This window comes from Condylura cristata, unplaced genomic scaffold (assembly GCF_000260355.1).
Source record: "Condylura cristata isolate star-nosed mole 26May11 unplaced genomic scaffold, ConCri1.0 scaffold00030, whole genome shotgun sequence".
NCBI classification, from domain to species: domain Eukaryota; kingdom Metazoa; phylum Chordata; class Mammalia; order Eulipotyphla; family Talpidae; genus Condylura; species Condylura cristata.
Window position 1 is genome coordinate 20703527 of NW_004567131.1, and position 19593 is coordinate 20723119.

The 19593-nt window shown below is 32.7% G+C and overlaps 1 protein-coding gene across 1 annotated transcript in view; it reads left to right on the forward strand.

The window, feature by feature from the left end:
* Positions 1-16724, forward strand: part of STAM (signal transducing adaptor molecule (SH3 domain and ITAM motif) 1) — a 50510-nt gene extending 33786 nt beyond the window's left edge. Inside the window, exons 6-14 of the mRNA XM_004691279.2 lie at positions 3351-3441; positions 4380-4572; positions 5764-5858; positions 8897-8985; positions 11273-11360; positions 11803-11857; positions 12351-12504; positions 14114-14289; positions 15713-16724. Of these exons, the coding sequence (XP_004691336.1) occupies positions 3351-3441; positions 4380-4572; positions 5764-5858; positions 8897-8985; positions 11273-11360; positions 11803-11857; positions 12351-12504; positions 14114-14289; positions 15713-15941 (1170 nt within the window). The 3' untranslated portion in view covers positions 15942-16724. The remainder of the gene's footprint in view (positions 1-3350; positions 3442-4379; positions 4573-5763; positions 5859-8896; positions 8986-11272; positions 11361-11802; positions 11858-12350; positions 12505-14113; positions 14290-15712) is intronic.
* Positions 16725-19593: the final 2869 nt, after the last annotated feature.

Consider the following 19593-nt stretch of genomic DNA (forward strand, 5'->3'; position numbering starts at 1 on the left):
GAAGACTGAGATATATTTGGGAGATGAAGGAAGGAAAATACATTTTTCTTCTTAAACAGGAAATCTGATTGTAGTTTAGTTTAATCTTTAATAAGTATTTCTTCTTACTGATAGCTGAGTTTTACTATTCTCACAATAATTTCTAAGCTTTATATTAAAGGATAATTTTATGCTGAATAATCCATGGATACCTTATAATAAGTTTCTTAACAATAAAATCAATGTTTAATTATCGAAGAATAGACTTACTATAGAAAACAAATTGTATAGATGCTTAGCAAAATAATATTTCCAAATCCTGAGAACTTATTTTAGAACTTGTTACTCAAAATGTGGTTTGCTGGTCATTATCATCATCATCGTCATCATCATCTGGAAGTTTGTTAGAAACTAGTATATCACAGGTGCTATTCCAAGCTTGTGGATTCAGCATCTCCATTTGAACATGATTTTTGGATAATTTTATAAGCATGTACAAATTTGAGAAGCACTGCTCTTCAGTGCAACTACACTTCAGTCTACAAAGGCAATTTGTTCCTATAAGAGAAGGAAGAAGAATGAATGATCTGTTTGGTATGTAGTTTCATTTGGTTAACCTAGAATCTCAGATATTTGTGGGATCAACTTTAGAGATTCTCTAATCTAATCCCCTCATTTTACAGATGAGGAAACTGAGACCCAGAATGGTTAAGTGACTTGCCCAGGGCCACAGCTAGTAGTTGACAGAGCTGGAACTAGAACACAGGCCTCCTGACTCTCAGTCCAGTGTTCTTTCCACTACACGATCCTGTCTTCCGTTTGCTATAGAGGTTAGTGGATATGTGTCTGTACAGACTAGACTTCAAAGGATAAGAAGTGGAGTGAACACTGGCAAGAGCATTTATTAATTGCTTGGTATGTAAGTTAGGTTACTTTCAAAGAGTCAGGATGTGGATCTTCAATAGTAAACTTAAGAGTTTTCTTTCATCTAGATGTGATGAAATATGAAAGCTAATTTTGTTATAGTTGCCATTTTTTCAGATATGTAAAGTGCATATAAAGTAAGATATTTTTAGTAGTTTCTGAAAAGCTTATAGAAAACCATGTTTGTAGAAAGCTTCATGTTTAATGAAAAAAATATATCATCTAGCATCATCTAGTAGAACTCCCTTTAGATTTTAGTCACATTGTTGCTTAAGTCATTATTACATTTTATTCAGACTAGATCTTTCTCAGCATATTTAACAAAAGCTTCATAAAAATATAAGGCTTTTTAAAAAACATCCAAGTATAGAAGACTATGAAATGAAAACTCTAACTCATGCTGCTTCACTTCTCTCATCACAAATATTTCACTAGAAGTAAAGGTATCCTATCAGTACTATTGTTTTTGACTAGTTGATAAGTCAGGTATCATAGAACCTGATGCTAGAAAGGAACTTTGTAAAATGTACAGTTCTGGAATGTAGGGCTTAAGATACTTTTTTTTGGTACTTCCTTTTTCACTGATAGAAATTACTGCATATGCCACAGAAAGATTCATATGTGTGTATTATATATTCACTAAATGATGAAAAAAATTCACAAACAGTGGAAAAAGTACCAACAAGGCCTTGAACTTTCAGAGGTATCCGAATAAAGCATTGTTATCTAGCTAAAGATTATAACTAGATGGATCATACTGAGTACTTAAAGGTCTATTTGGTGAACTCCTGGGAGCTTTTTTTCTGATCAACTTTTCTAAAAATAAACTCTGCACTCGTTGGGTATGAAATATACTAAGCAAGGAATATGACTATATTTTACTGTAATGTGAAATATTTTACCTTTCATTCATTCAGGAATTATTGATTGTAAAATTTAGGCTCAAACTGTTAAGGAACATATAGCCTATTTGTGGAGACAAACATGCAAACAGATAATTATAATAGAAGCCGAGATATATTGCCTGTTACTATGTGTAGGCACAGTTCTCAGTGCTATACGTATGATAATTTTTAGAATTACATTTTTTTTAAACTGGTTACTGTGGGAATTAGAATATATATTATAGTTTTTCAAAATCTATTTAGAGTTAACATTATATTATTTCATGTAAATGTAGAAACTTTGCAACTGTGTAAGGTTGTTTATTCCCAGTTCAGCATCTTTTATGCTCTAGTTAACCATGTTATAGTTGTTATATCATTTTCATACATTGTGATTCCCAGGAGACAGTGTTTTATTTTTGTTTTAAAATACAAATGATTCCCATTGCATCTGATTTTGGGAGAGATTTGTGTTGGTTTACTCCAACAGTTTGTCATGTATAATTGCTATTACTATCCTTACTTTGAAGATGAGGAACTTGAGGCAGAAAGAAGTTAATATATCCAAAGCCACACATTAGAGAGTGATAGATCTGGCATTTTGAACCTACTTGCCTGACTATGGAGTTTTTGACACCACAGCTTGTGATCTTACCCATCCATATTAGAGTTTTATTAGAGGAAAACACAGGAAGGAATATCTTTAATACAGGGGTTTAGGACTATTTCATTAAGAGAGTGATATTTTGGCTGTTTGTTGACCAGTGACTGAAAACTTAACAGGAAAAGACGTGAATGGAGTAAAAGGAACCATAATGAGGACATTATAAATAGAGGCAAATGTATATTCAAGATATAAAAGTACCAGTTAATGTATTCTAGAAATTTCTTATAACTGATAGAAAATGACGCTAGTAAGGTGCACTGAGTATGATTTGACTTGATTGCTCTAGGAAGCCTGAGGCCACTGTGACTTAGAAGCTTATATTAAGTGTTGATCTTAAGTGTTTATCCTTTTGTGTATTTGTTTACTTATACTTTCAGTTAACTACTTATTATATTGGTTTACACAATAGGATAATTTCACGAGTATTTATATTATAAAAACTTGGGTGCCAAAGGAAGAATCTGGGCTCCTGATTATTTGATTTGGAAGGAAGCAATAAACCTTGAAAAGAGATGTTAAATTTATAAAAATAAAAGTGAACACTTTGAGAATAACCATCTCCTTCCTTCCTTCTCCCAATCCCTTTTCTGGTTTTAGAATTTTTTTTCTAAAAATTTTCACATCTCTTCTAGTCTTCTCTAATTTTCATCTGGTTCACTTTCAGCTTATTCACTTAACACCCGTCTGGGCGAGCATGTAGGCGGTCTGCTCTCAGTACCCAGCTGTTCTCAGTCTTATTGTCACCGTCAGCTTTCAGAATGGAGGCTGCTACATTTTGATTTTTTTCTACTTCAGAAGTGTGTAGTAAATTAACAAGAAATCTTGTAAGCTGTTAGATTAGTAGGGGTAGGAAATTTTGAGAACAATCCTCATTTTGTGTTCCATTTTTGTGTTAGGCTGCAGAACAGGCAAAAGCAAGCCCAGCCCTGGTAGCCAAAGATCCTGGTACTGTGGCAAACAAAAAGGAAGAAGAAGATTTGGCAAAAGGTACATTTTTAAGTTCCTGAAAAGATGGTTCTTTGATTTAATATTTTTCCCTGAAGTAATTAAAAATAAAAGTAGGATGTCATTTTCCTATGACCATTTTAAAGCTTTGTCTTCCCATTAGGCCTTTTATCAATTTAGAACAGAGGTGGGAGGAAAGGTTATGGGTTAAGATTGCATTGCAGAGCGTGAGAAAAACTTGGTGTTGGTCTTCATTAGAGAAGGATGGTGATGAACTCTATCCTGGGAGAATCTAAAGTGAGAATTCCTGTAGTTACTTACTATTTCTTCTTCTTATGCCAATTATATAATAATTACTTTAGAACAATAAATTATAGGTGCTGAGATGACTACCTTTTGAGGTTATGATTTAGTAACTCCTCAATGAGGGTTCGGATTTTGGATTTTCCAACTGATTTTGATAACATTAAATGACAGCTAAACTTAAAAAAACATTTAAAGGTTCCTAATAACCCATCTGTTATTTAAATTGTATCTGTAAATAAAACTAGTTGTCATGCTGTCCATTGTTTTTAAGTTTTCTGTTGTGAATGAATCATTACAATTGAGAAAATAATTTTTACTTAGTATGTTATATAATGATATGCCCTAGTTTTCAGCTACGCTATTGTGAAAGAATTTTTACCATTAGACAACTTTTTTCTGCTTCTTTGGTATGTTGACTTTATTAAAATTTTGGGTCTTTTAAAATCCATTATTTTCAGTGATAATAATGAACAGCTATATACCAGAGACATTTTATGGGGATGGAGTGGGAAATGTGATCAACAACAGTAGGGGGAGGGAAATGCACTGGACTGTGGTGATGGCACATGTGTAATTTGCTGATGGGAAGCCCACAGGATTACAACTGAGATGGAAAAATGCACAAAATGATGTAAAAATAAACTATTATTTATTTAAAAAAAATTATTTTCCAGCCATTGAGTTGTCCCTGAAGGAACAAAGGCAGCAGTCAACCACCCTTTCCAGTTTGTATCCAAGCACATCTAATCTTGTAACTAACCACCATCATGAAGGCCGAAAAGTTCGCGCTATATATGACTTTGAAGCTGCTGAGGATAATGAACTTACGTTTAAAGCTGGAGAAATTATTACAGTTCTTGATGACAGGTAATGGTTAATATTGAATTGAACATTCATATGAAAACATAACATTTTATTTCTGTATGTCTTTCATATTATTCCTGTTGAATGCTGTTACTAAATGTAATTTAAAAATATCAACTCAGATGTGTGTGCCATTTGCTTGCTTTGCTTGGTCATACTGTCTGGATTCATATTGTGATGAATTTTTTTCTCATCTACTATTTATTATTTTGGGTGGATACCTAGTTGTATATATTCATTTTTGGTTCTGGCAAATGATACAGATTGTTAAACTTATAAAAAGTTAAGATTTTAGAAAATACATAGAATATATTTTATGAGCAGGTATATATGGAATTTGTACTTAAGAAACACATAATATATTGAATTTATTTACCTTGAACAATACATCCATGTGGAACAACATAATTTGACACGAGTTATATATGTTTATATTATTATCAGGGAAGTAACACATTTTGTTTATTACAGCTTTGTGTTTACTTAAAATTATTGATGGTTGTTACTGATAATGAAGTAATAAGAATTGCAAGTAGTTTTGGAAATGAAGTCAAATAGATTTATTGTTATTTCTATAGTATCACACTTGTTTTCTAGCATGTTCTCTTAAGTGGGGGGAAATGAATTTTGAGGTGGTTCACTGGAAGTTGTGTAAAGCCTTGATCATTCATTCAGAAATATTCAAGAGTTTGCTATCTTCTACTAACGTGGGGATATAATGTTGAACAGGTGTTTGTATTTGTGTATATCTAGTGAATATTTTATTAGTTTATGTGTTCTCTTATGGGGAAAAAGAACTTGCTACTGTGTAGAAGAAAAAGTACTGGAATGGAAACCAAGATTTAGAGTGTATTGTTCTTCTTATTAAAGCTTCTCACTGTGGTACTTATGAACTACCTGGATTTGACAATTCTTAAGTGTGTTGGGAGGGGAGTCTCTTGATTTTTAGCCTTTTTATTATTGCTATTATTATTAGATCTTCAAAATACTCCTGCCTTCCAAAAGATAAAGAATTGTATGTTTAATAGCTAGTTATTTTCTCTGAGGCCTTAACTTCTTATTTGTAATAATGATGCCTTTATCATCTACTTCTCTAGGTTGTGGTCCAATTCATATCTTAAACACTATCAAGGACAGATTTTTAGAATAAAATTTCATATTATGTAGTAAAGCATTCCTTTTTATTCCTCATAGTGATCCCAACTGGTGGAAAGGTGAAACTCATCAGAGCATGGGTTTGTTTCCATCTAATTTTGTGACTGCAGATCTCACTGCTGAACCAGAAATGAGTAAGTATTTTCAGTCTGTTAGTTGATTATCCACAGATGTTTTCTTAAAGAAAGCTGTGTAAATTCAGCATTCTGGTGCAAGACATATAAATGACATATTTTTTGTTTATGTGCATGCAAGTTGTTAAAAATGCAGCTCTCTGAGCTTTAGATTTTTTATCAAAAATCATGTGATCACCTAAGAATTGAAATTAAATCACCTTTCTTACCAAGATTGTCTGTAAAATGAAGCTAAAAAAGCATGAAATTTATGAATTATCTATTTAATTTTTGATAAAAGTGTGATGAATGCAGTGTGACCACACTGAGAATTCTTCCTATTCAGAGTTTGAGCCTATTTCTCTAGTAACTAGCAGTGACTTTTAAGCTGTATAGGTGACTGTAAGCTCCTATGTCAGACATTAAGTTATCATAAACATAAAAGCATGGTATTTTATTGATTTTCAAACCTTTGCTGATTAGGAGAAATGAATTAGAAAGTGAGACTTGAAAGGAAAAATGGTATTAGAGGTAGGCATAATAGACATAAGACATGTAACAGCTGGTAGTTTATCAGAATTCCTGCATATCCTGTAATGTATTTTCATAGTGATGGTTTCTTCAAGAAAGTTTTTATACTATATCTCTGTTTAAGAAAAAACATATATATGTTCTACTCTAAAAAGATATCTGTTAGTCATTACAGTGTTTAGTGTTTTAAAAGTTCTGTATATAAATTGATAGCTATAGTTTGGCAAGTTTTTGCTTGTCATCTTTCTATAATGCCAGAAGAGGGAATGGGTGAAAGTCATACAGTAAAAGATGCTTATATTATTTTTTGTTTATGAGAATGTTAAGAAATCTTTGTAAAATCACAGGATCTTTGTCTTAGTCATCTTTTTATTTTCCCTGCATCTTATCCGGAATATAAACTATATACATATTCATATAATAAGTTATACATAAAATATTTATTAACATTAAAGAGATAATTTTTTAAAAACTTAAGAACATTTCTCTTTAGGAAAGGTTTTAACAACAAACGAGATGATATAGATCTTTGGTAAAATGATGCCCTCTCATAGTACCAGATTTTCTGGGGTAATTTTTATAGAGATAGATTCCCATTCTTTTAATGGAGTTTACTTATTTTTAAGTTTCAGAAACACATTGCAGCACTTAGATTAAATGGTTAGTTTTTTTGCTTGATTTTTGCTCATCTATTTGAAAGGACAGAATTGTCTTGAAGTTTTGTCAAAATGAAAATGGAAATGTCATGAAGATCATATCTCATCCTTTTTTTGCATTAAACATCAATGCAGCTGCAAAATTTTGTTGTAGCTCTTCTCATAAACATCGCTTTGGACCATATGGATAAGAAATAGGAGCAGATAATTCTAATCTTAGAAAAACAAGCTTAAGCGAGGTCCTTGAAGCATCATTTTTATAAGGCAACAGGCCCACTTAATGTGTTAAATAAGATAGTTGACCTTGTTGGTTTGTTTCTGCTTTGGAGATTTAGTAAGATGTTATGGAAACACTATCTTTTATACATATGAAAGTAATTTCATATACATATGCACTCATGTGTACACACATGCCTATAGAAAAGCATTAGTTCTATGAGTGCTGCAGACTTGTGTATCATCAGCTGTTAGGATGTGAAATTCACCATGTGTTCTCTTATGGGCAACAGCCAGTGAAATACAGTGCTTTCCCAGCTTTCTACTTGTTAATGGCTCAAGTTATAAAAAGTTATAAAAAGTTAAAATAAGTAGCAGATGTCTCTCCCCAACCCCTATGGGAAAATAAAATTAGCTGAACTTTTTTTATATGTTGAATTGTCTTTGTGAAGTCTTGAATGGAATGAATATATTCCTTATGCTGGAAATTATACTATTTTAATTTTCTATGGAATCACACAGTGCAGAATATGTAAATGATTTGACTTCTTGTTCTCAGTACAATCACACACAAATTCCAGTAATATGGGTCCAGTGGAAAAAGATTGGTATTCAAACCCAGGTTTTGCTATTTGTTAGCTCTCTGTTACACAAGAGTTTTTAAAAATTTTTTAAAGTCATAGTTCACCTCATTTATAAGATAGACATATTTCATGGACTTGCAATTCCACATTAAAGAAAATGTAATATTCCAACAAGACTGTTTAATAGTTTTGTAAACATTCCCTTTCTTAATTTTACCTTTCTAATGCCTCTTGCATTTGATTCTTAATATTTTTATGAATATTGACTACATTGATTTATAATGAGAAAGGAGTTTCATTCCTTTAAACTATCTTCTTGTTAGTATTTTGAAAAAGGTTAATTGGTATGTTGATCATAACTTTATTCACTGTTACATTAAATAGTTTTTAAAAGATTTTTTTGTTGAACAAAATACTGAAAAATTTATTCTTCTGACCAATGTCTTGATGATTTGTTAATAACACACTTTTGCACTGCAAAAATAATATAGCTGAAAAATACAGACTTCTTTATTGGAAATATCAGATCTCTGCCAAGTTGCAAAATTCTTTACTGTTCTGGATGTTAGGAAAACATCTGAGTGGAGTGCTGTAGAATATATAGCTAACTTTCCAATTCATTTTATTGGAAAAAGGTGACTTAGTAAATGAAATATTCCATTGAAAGGGTTGGTATTTTATAAAGAAGATTCATTTTAAGTTGTGGAGTTCATTAATGCCTTTGTAATAGTTTTTTTTTTTTGTTGTTCTCCACTTTTAAACTTGTGTAATAGATACACTCTATTATATAGTAGATTACGAACAGTCTTTTCTTCAGAACTATAATTTTTGTTTTTAGTGGAGAATCTTTTATGGAAGAGATAAAACCTTTAGAAGAGAAAATGAGGGAATCTTGACACAATTTCGTAAAGTAATGTTCTGTTACTATTGCCTAAATCAACAGTGTAATTATTTATTCGAGTCTCAGCCTACAGGAGTATAAGACAAACACAAATTCGCTCTTGAAACTTAAAGGGCTTTAAAATAAATTTAAAATTTATTATAAGGAAAGATAAAAATGTCTGTTTTACAGTTAAAACAGAGAAGAAGACCGTACAATTTAGTGATGATGTTCAGGTAGAAACAATAGAGCCAGAGCCGGAACAAGCCTTTATTGATGAAGTAAGTGATTTATTCCCATGGTGAGAGTGGGTGATGACTTGGTTTTGAAGTGTCTTGTCTTGCCTTCTTTCAAAAAGCTGGTTACTTGATTGATGCATATGTATATTCTAATTATGAAACTTTTAGCAGTACAATGTAACTAAAGATTCTTTTTGAAGCTTCCTCTAGTTCCAGTCTTAATATGTCAATAGTTATAGATATACCTCATTAAATTTGTGCTTGATAGTTCCAGAATGGATTTATCTTGATTTATTATTCTGTTGAATATGTAGGTTGTTTCCAGTTTTTTTTCTTTTGGTATTACACTATCCAAAAGATTTTTGTTTGACTTGCATAAAAGGATAAAACTTATTTTAAAAACTCAGTATGTTTTAATGTTCTAGAAATTATATCCTTTGTAACAATTTAAACTTATGGTGAAAAAATGAGATATCTTTAAAATATGTGAAAGCATTTATAGGTTATTACTATCCTTTTATAACATTTGCGGGGGGCAGCTACTGAGGGGTATCGAAGAACCTGAGGTATGGGCCAAAAATGCAGAGGGTGAGAAGATTCACCAGGGACAAAGTGGAGAGCAGAACAGGTGGATTTCCTGAAATACACTGATAAGGGGTAGTGAGAAGAGATCTTCTGTGTCCTATATGGGTTAACATCCTTGTCAGGGATCAAATTCAGGTTATATCTGTGGTACCCTGAGATTTAACCCACAGGCCACCAGGGACGCCCTGTAAATACTTTTTTATGGGAGATGGAAGCAGAAAGTTTGAAGAGTGCACTTGTAGAAAAACTGATTGTAGAAAACTCTGCGAAGAGCCAGGGAATCTTAACTTGGTCAAGAAAAGTTTGGTTGATTTCATTATATAAAAATTACATCAGAGTAAGACAAATGGTCTTTCTAGAAACTTTATACCTCTGACAATAGATCACTTCATTTAAGGTGTAGTATTCTGTACATAAACAAAAATTACCCATATGTTAGTTGACTCAGTTTTATTTGCCTACCTTCCCTTTTGCTTGTTGTCAGCAAAATTTTCTGAAACGTGCCTTCATTTTTTTTTTTAAAGATTTATTTATTTATTCGTACAGAACTGGGGTACAGGCCAGAGATGTGGAGGGTGAGAGGATTCACCAGGGACAGAGTGGGGAGCAGAACAGGCAGATCAACGAAGTACACTGCTGAGGGGAGCAGCGGGCGGGTCAGGAGAGGTCTGCCACGCCATGTGGATCTCCTCCAGGGCAGGCGGGGATCGAACTCATGCGGAAGTGGCTTTAGCTTCTTAGTGCAGTGCTTTAACCCGCTGCGCCACCAGGGAGGGCCAACGAGCCTTCATTTTTCAGGGTACATAAATTGTCCTTCACATTGTAAACTAGTATACATTTCAGAATACAAAGTTCTTTTGACTTGGGAAGAATTTTTTCTTTTTCCAGTGATTAGTTTACTTTAAAATTATTTTTACATCTTTATAGAATACAGTTTTAAATGGCTATAAAAGAATTTGGCTTGGTAGTCTTTAAATTATTTACCATTCATAGTGTATTTTGTAGCATGACCACATAAAAACTATAAATGGAGAAAAGTTTGTAATTAGCATAGTGCTCTTTGATACATTAAATGTGTTTTGATTTTTAAAAACAAATATTAAATAAATATGTACTTTTATAATGTATACTTGTTTTTATTTAACCATGTTTTCATTTGTTGCATTGGTTTTATAACAAAAGACTCTGAAATAGACCTGAGTCATTACTCAAGATACCTTCCTACCTTTCCACTGTATGAGATTAGCAAACCCTTCAAAATCTTCTTCCTTCTTTTTGTGACAAATGGAAATATTGGTGTAAATAAAATGGAGTATAAATCTTTACTCCCCTAGTTAGAAAAAAACTGTAATATGGCTGAGTTATGCCTTGCTTGAACAGCTGCTGTGTTCCATAGTGGGGAATAAATAACTGAGTTGTTAGTCATAAGTAATGCCATCTTGCAAGAGATGTTACACCTGTTAGCATGGCTTGGCTTCTGCTTCCAAATGAAGTGATACAGAAATCTGTTACTATGACATGAGTCTGAAGAACTCACACATTGGAAGTTCAAATGTGGTTCTCTTTTCCTTATTAAGAGAATTACTGTTAGCATTACAAAAATATTTAACCTTGGTTAAGGAAAATACATGAGTACTATATACATAAAAGCAAAATTGAAAACCCTGTAATTATAAATTGCAGAAGTTCATAATCTGTTGCATAATGGTTGTTTTTGATAGTAACTCTTTAAAAATTCTTCTAGGATAAAATGGATCAATTGCTGCAGATGTTGCAAAGTACAGATCCCAGCGATGATCAGCCAGATCTTCCAGAGTTACTTCACCTTGAAGGTAAACCTTGCTTTCTGTTTACCTTGAGAACAAAGAATAATTTTATTTAGTGTTCTGTTACACAATAGTTTTTCATTTAAATAAAATTGAGAATGACATTAAAAATGGCTGACATTTCCCATTCTTCTGTGGCCCAGACTTACTCTTATATGCAATTTAAACCTTTGGTAAAATTTTAATTCTTATACTTTTCTATCTAAATTAAATATTCAGCATTTTAGAAACAGACATTAAATTTTGGATAGCAATACTTTAAGTAGCCACAAATTACTTTAAAATAATCTTACTTCAAGAATTAAATTTGTTCTTTAGGCTAAGGTAAATTCACCTAATTTTTTATTGCTTCAAAATAGATTCTTTAATGCTGCTACTACAGCAATATCTGCTGAAGGTCTTTTTTCATTTGCTGCATTTTCTAATATTTTTTCAAATTTTTTCTCAGCAATGTGTCACCAGATGGGACCTCTCATTGATGAAAAGTTGGAAGATATTGATAGGTAAGAATATAAACTGTGTCAGTATTGTATATTGAATTCCCTGGAGTTCTCTCTAAATTGTATACTGGAGTAGAGCTGGCCTTAAAAAAAAAAATGCCAGAGCAACCAGTTCTCATTCACTTGTTATTTTACTCTGTGGAAATTAAAATTAGACCTGACCTTTTTTGTGTGTAAAGACATAGCTGATCATTTTTTTAATCATTTTTTAAAATGAAGGTAAGCCAGCTATTATCATGTTTGCATAAGTGGCAGCAGAGGCCACAGATAACCTATATATTGGGAAATCTAGATACTTTGAGGTAAAATCATATATGACAAAAGCTAGAATTCCCTAGCATAGTACCTGTACCTAACCCTTAGAGAACCATTTTGATGGTCTCAGAGCTAAAATATTTGTCACAAGTTTAAATTTTTAATAGCATTGCCTTTCATCATTTTTTGACTTTTTGATTTTTGCTGTCTCATTAGAACTCTTAACATTTAAATGTTTCAGAAAACATTCAGAACTGTCAGAGCTTAACGTTAAAGTGATGGAGGCACTTTCCTTGTATACCAAGTTAATGAATGAAGATCCGATGTATTCCATGTATGCAAAATTACAAACTCAGCAGTATTACATGCAGTCCTCTGGTGTTTCAGGTTCTCAGGTAAGCTTTTCAAAACTCAAGACTGTTTGGAATGGTTGTTTTTGTAAATGTGAAACTTTATTACTGTGTGGAAGAATTTTTTACTTGACAAATGAAGTATATAAATGCACTAGTTGTACCAGTAGTCCTTTGGTTAAAATTTTTGTTTCTTTTTGTTTCGGAAAGGGTGTGCAACAGAATAACCAGGCTTAAAAATACCCCTCCCCTGTTGAACCAGTCTTTAGGAATGAGGCCCAAACATCTGTTTTAAAGCTTCATATATAATTATGTGGTTTAAGGTAGTTTTTGTCTCTCTAGTCCTTATCTTGCTAAGGTAATTTTTATGTACCTAGTATATTTTCTAAAAATTTTTATTTTTACAGTAATATTTATATTTATAGCTTTCCATTTTAGTGAGATGCTGTGGTCTAGAGGTTTCTCAATGTTTTACATACCATGTTTAGTCATTTTCCCTCTCTCCACCCCACGCAACTGTTCAATAATTGCTTTCTACAATTTTACTAAGTTCAAGACGCAGGGAGTAATTAGTTTGGCACTCTATTTTATTCATGTAGAGTGGTACAGACCTTTTCAGACTTAATTTTTTAGAATATCTGCTTTCCCTGAAATAAAGTGGTGAACAGATAGGCCTAAAAAATAAGGGATTTGATGATGTAGTGACACCTGCTCTGGAGTCTTGATCACCACTTTGAACCAGAAAATAAAACTAGTGCGTTCAATTTGTGAATTACACAGAAAAATGCATTTAAAAGGCCTGTAGTAACTGGGTTTATAATAAGGACCGATTGAATTATGATTTATAAGTCTCCTTATAGTTTAACAGAAGTATCAATGTAATTGTCTTTTCTCCTTTTACTATTGTAACACCTGATGTTCTCTTTTTAAATTTGTGAAAATGAAAGATCTAATGAATATTACAGAAAATTGAAATGTATGTGTGTTGAACATCTTGAGCACTTAAGCCTTCAATTTCTCTAGATTAAAACAAGTACAGATTTTAGATTCAGAAACAACGACCAAGGACCAAATCCAGCCTTCCACTTGTTATTTTGATAAGCAGGTATTGGATGCAATTATTCTTAATTCCTTTGTGCATTGTTTTGTGTCTGCTTTCTACATAGGCAGGCGGTATTTGGCTACAAAGCCTAAATTATCTAGTATCTGAATCTTTACCCGTAAGTTTTTGACATCTAAGTTAGACAGTTTGCAGAATGTTCAATAAATTGCAAGTTAGGAAATTTAATAAACAAATGAAGTCCAGTGATATAAAACAATAGTTCGAATAGACTTCCTAAACATTCCTTGGTATTCTTTTTAAGGTAGTACTTAAAATATTAACATGGAAAGAGAAATCATATTAGTATAAAGTTTCTAGATGAGTTCCTTTGCTGCTTATCTATGGACATAAACATGAAATTAACCAGTGTTTGCCTTAACAAAAATTCAAAAACCCACTTCACCGAAAAGTGTTTCTTTAAATGCCTATCAACAGAACTCACTTTTTAAAAAGATTGCATATATATGATTGTTCTTTTTCTAACTAAATGCTTCTCAAGGAAAGTTTGAGATGCCTAAGAAATCTAATTTACTTTATCATTAACTGTTTTAGGTTTACCCAGGACCTCCTCAGAGTGGTGCTTACATGGTGGCAGGGAATGCACAGATGAGCCACCTCCAGACCTACAGTCTTCCCCCAGAACAACTGTCTTCTCTCAGCCAAGGAGCAGTTCCACCACCTGCAAACCAAGCCCTTCCTAATCAGCAGACTCAGGCTTCTTATCCTAAGTAATTTGATTATTGATTATTACTTGAATTTAGTGCTGTTGAGACTTTTAAATTGTCTTGTTCATCTGTAACCATAAGAAAATCCATGATAGATACATCTCTGATACCAGATATGAATTCCTGTTTGTGGTGTCAAGTGGAGGTTATGGGAAGGTGTGTGTATGCGTGTATGTATGTACATAAATGGGAAGACGAGAATAACGGTAACAGGAAATGGAGAATAAAAATTTAGAAGAAATGTGAATTGAGCTTGGAAAAGTATACTTGATACATGTGTGCATTGTATTTGCAGTTAACAGCAGATATTGGCGCTTTCTAGTTACAAGTGAAGGTCAGTGTGGGTTTTTGTTGTGGTCAGTGTGGGTTTTTCTTGTGGTTGTTTACGGTAGGCAGTTTCTTTTTAGTGCTTCCATTTGATACCTAGGAAGCAAGTGTGATTTACAGTCTTTTAACTTCAAATTGCCCACTGGCTAGTAGGCAGACTCACAGTAAGACTGTAATAGTTGGCTTCCTCTTGATTGTCTTTTTCTTGTGCATCTCCTGTACATCTCCTTGACATCCAAAATTGTGCTGTTTCTTCCTCCCCTAGTTGTTAATCCTTATCTGCAGAGGTGGCCATTCCATCGGTTACTCATTTCTAAAACCTGAGGCATTCTTGACACTTCCTTCTGTTGGTAAATGTTGATGGCATTGCCTTGAGAGTCTGACCCTACATTACCCTCTTCTCCATGTCTACCATGACTAGCTGCTTGTCAGCTCACACCTGAATGGTTGTAATTGCTTCCAGTTTGGTATCCAGACTTCTGTCCTTGTCCCAGAATGACAGCCTATTAAACTAAGTCAAAGTCACATCCCCCTTCTCTCCCAAACCAAGAAGTGGCTTTCCATTACAATCAGATAAACCAGAATCCTTACATGGTCTACAAGGCACTAAGTTACAAGACTCCTCTTCCCCTTAATTCTGTCACTTTACCTAATGCCACTCTCTGCTTTACTTACTCTGTTTCAGCAATTGTAGTCTCTTTATTATTTCTAGGAGATTTCTGGCATTTTCTCTTCTCACACTCCACTGTACTTTGCAGTATTCTTTGCCCAATAAAGCTTCCTCCCCCAGGTATTCATTATGACTCATTCCCTCATTTTTTAAAAGTCTCTTTTTAAATGTTGCCTTATCTGTAAGACCCAATTGACTGAAATTTCTTGTTGCAAGTATTCTTGGTCCTCCTACTGCTTCATACCAGTTATTACCATTTAACATCCTAGAACTTCTTTGAATCATCTAAAATGGCACTATTTGTCACATTGTAGATATTTAATAGTTATTGAATGGATTGAGCAAATGAAAGTTTAATAAATAGCTTTCCTGTTTAACTGTGTATATAAGTCAGTGTCTATCTAACTGAATGTTTCTTACCCTCCACAGCACAATGGTTGGTTCTGTTCAAGGAAGTACATATCCCAACCAGGCTTCAGTATACAGCCCTCCACCAGCTGCTGCTGCTGCTGCTGCTGATGTCACTATCTATCAGAATGCAGGAACTATGTCCCAAGTGCCAAACTATAATTTGACATCATCAGCACTGCCTCAGCCAGGAGGCAGTCAACAGCCACCTCAGCCACAACAACCATATTCTCAGAAGGCTCTGCTATAGGACTTGGGATTTCTCTTTATGACAGATATCTGCTAATTGTCACCAACAACGCAGTGAGATTGTTTAATATCTTAAGATTTGTTTAATCCTCAGCTTATAGGAATCTATCTTGGTCAACAAGTTCAGATATTCAAGAAGGTAGATCTCTCTTCAATTTGCACTGACTTTTTAGAGTTGTTCCCTCTCCTCCTCCCCCCAGTCCCTGGAGGAATGAAGCTACTTAAAACATTTAATTCCTTTCATATTATGAAAGAATTGATGTAAGATTATTTGTCTCATAAACTTATCTGATCTGCAAAAAAGTCAAACTTACAGAAACTGTTGTGGCATATGTTATGTACATATATATTGATGTGTAATTTCATTAGTGGCCATTTTAAATCACAGTGGTGATCATGTGAATATATTTAACACTGTTAAATTAATTTACATTGCTGTTTTATTTTAATCATGAACAACTACCATGTTTCATAATGTTTTGTGTAAATTTAAGATAACTACACTATCCTAATCTGCAAGAGAACAAAGTTGTAGCATATTTACATGAAGGCATTCTGTTGTCTGTATTTCAGTTTCACATTAAACTGAAACTTCCTTGACTAATTGCAAACTAAACATATGTATGTTATATCTTTCTGTTAGCCTCTGCATACTGCTAGCTGTCATCAGACCAGCATACAGCAGCTAAATTTTTGGTGTGATTATAGAAAATGATGATGTTCTCTTTTTTTTTTTTTTTTTAAGATTTATTTATTTATTCATACAGAACTGGGGTACAATCCAGAGATGCAGAGGGTGAGAGGATTCATCAGGGATAGTGGGGATCAGAACAGGCAGATGGACGAAGTACACTGCTGAGGGGAGCAGCAGGCGGGTCAGGAGAGGTCTGCCACGCCATGTGGTCACCTCCGGGGCAGGCGGGAATCGAACTCATGCGGAAGTGGTTTAAGCTTCTTAGTGCTGTGCTTTAACCCGCTGCACCACCAGGGAGGGCCCATGATGTTCCCTTTTAAACATTACATTTTAGCATGGCATTTCAGAATATTGTGGGATCATGAGACTGTTTTTAATCTCTTTTTTTTTTCTTTTTAAAGAAGTGGTGTTGATTTACCTTTTTCTGACTGGAAACAGTAATTAGTTTCTGATCTGTATACTGTTTATTGGTGACAGTGACACCAAAGATAGAGGCAATGGATAGAAATTTTTAAACTGGAAAGAAGATGTGAATTATACTACATTTTCAGAATCTCTTGTAATTATTTAGGATATAAACAAAATTTGATTCATTTGTCTTATCCTACCAGTAGTCTTTTAAATATGTCTTTAACACTTTGTACCCTTTAATTCTTCATTAAAATAGATATATATATAGATGTTTCAAAGTAACCTATGTTTCTTAACAATTTGCGTATTTATCTTTAGACTGGATTTGGGCACTGTTCTCTTTTAAAGTTCTTATATATTTGTTTTGCTTCCTATTCAAGTTAACTTTTGAATGAATGCTTTTCTTCTAATCCATATGAAATATGTTTCTTACCAACATTTTAATCTTAAATATTCATAATTTCCCCATTTATACAAATTTTACTATTATTTAACACTGTTATTTAAACAGTTGAGAAAATGAGTTGAGCATCACATTCAATTAATTTATTTAACAGATTTTATGCCTTGAATAAAAATTTAATTTGGTGGCTAATTTCATAGGTTCAGTTTTTACCTGCCATTTTGAATGCAAATGTTTCACTCTCATATGTTTTCCTGAGTGTAGAATATGTTGTATTTTTCTCTTTGTCTTTGACAAATCCCTATTTACCAATGATAAATGTGTCTTTTCCCAATTATACTTTAATATCCTTTATGCTGTTCAGTATAGTCTGGTATGCTTTTGCCCTGCAATAGTCTAAGAAAGGTAAAGTGAAAAAGAAGCTGTCCTTATTGAAATGCATATAAAATTTTCTTTACCTTATATTTTGATAGGATTATAAAGGTTTAAGTGATGATATATAAAACTGACACTATTTGTGCTTTTAATTTACGAGGTATAAAAATAATGTGGAAAAATTCCTATAAAGGAGAACCATTTGGTTTTCTAATGATGTGACAAGGACACTAATAAGAAAGATTCAGTTATGAGCACAGGTGGTTTTATTCTGAAAGTATATTTATTGTACTTTAACAATCTTTCTTTAAAATATAGCTGTTTCCTTTTTGAAGTGATGGAATTATTTATAAAATGGTCTAACATAATGTAAATTTCTATGAATCAAATTTTACTTTTCAGTTTATTTCCTTGATAAGCTTGAGTGTGTTTCCACAAACTGTTGACACCTTTGTGGAAAAGCCCAGTCCTTTTACTTATATGGCATAAATAGCTGACAAATCCTATAGCTAATTAGATGTGATAATAATTTATTAGTATGCTAAAACTTTCCTTTTACTTATATGGCATAAATAGCTGACAAATCCTATAGCTAATTAGATGTGATAATAATTTATTAGTATGCTAAAACTTTCCTTTTACTTATATGGCATAAATAGCTGACAAATCCTATAGCTAATTAGATGTGATAATAATTTATTAGTACGCTAAAACTTACTAGCATATACTTAATGGACAATACAGTCTTGTCTAACTCTGGTTCTCCTTTACTGTTACATATCTCTCCTACTTCATGAGGCCTTTTTATGTACCCAGATATTCCCTACTTTTTATTAAAAGATTCAACTTTATTTCTATACCTTTTAATTTTTGCATTTAAAATGCTAATGGACCACTGAATATCATTCCTGATACAGCCTTCATATTTAGCTTGAAAATATCTTTAGTCCAAAGCTTCTAGTTTATATAAGGCAAATTAGTGTTTTATGTTGTAAACTATGCAACTCTAAAAACTGTTATTAGTTATTTTTTAAAATAAGGTCCACTGGTAAAGTTGACCAGATTTCTATCTGTTCATTATATAAAAATCACTGTTTCCTTTTTCTATTTCCTTGGTTTATTTACCAGTTGTACTAGTAATTATAGCTATATCAGTTTCAAAATAGTTAATAATAAAACTGTAGTTTAAATTTTTCAGTATTGAATCATTTTTTTAAAATTTTCAGTCTCGTTGATTAACTTAGAATATATAGGAGAAGCTTGTTTAAATATTTTCTCAAAACCTTTACATTCAGTTATCTTTTGTTTTAGGATGATGGTTAAAGTGTTCTTGTTAAATATCTGGGTTATTTTCTCTACTTTTTATAGTGACATGTCCCTTGGTTTTTAAACACACTGAGTTTTATATATCATTTTCTAGTGTGTTCTTCCTTGAAATTCTAATGCTCACTAATAATTTTTTTCTGAAGTATTCCTAGCTTCAGCAGTATGTTTTGCTCATACAGCATTTTAAGTTTCCATATTGCTGAACAAAATTCAGCATTTTATTGTCAATAACTTAGGGTCATAAAGTACTTCGCTGATTTTCTGACTCTTAACTTATGCTAATACTTCCTACTACCATCACTGTCTGTTTGCTGCTTCCTTTAGACTCAGAATTTCTGATAAGGTTTACATAGTAAACTATTAAAACTCAGTAATCTCCTAGATACAAGCAGAAGGAACTGGATTTAGTGATCTTATGGTGCCCAGAAATGTGTTTTTTTTTTT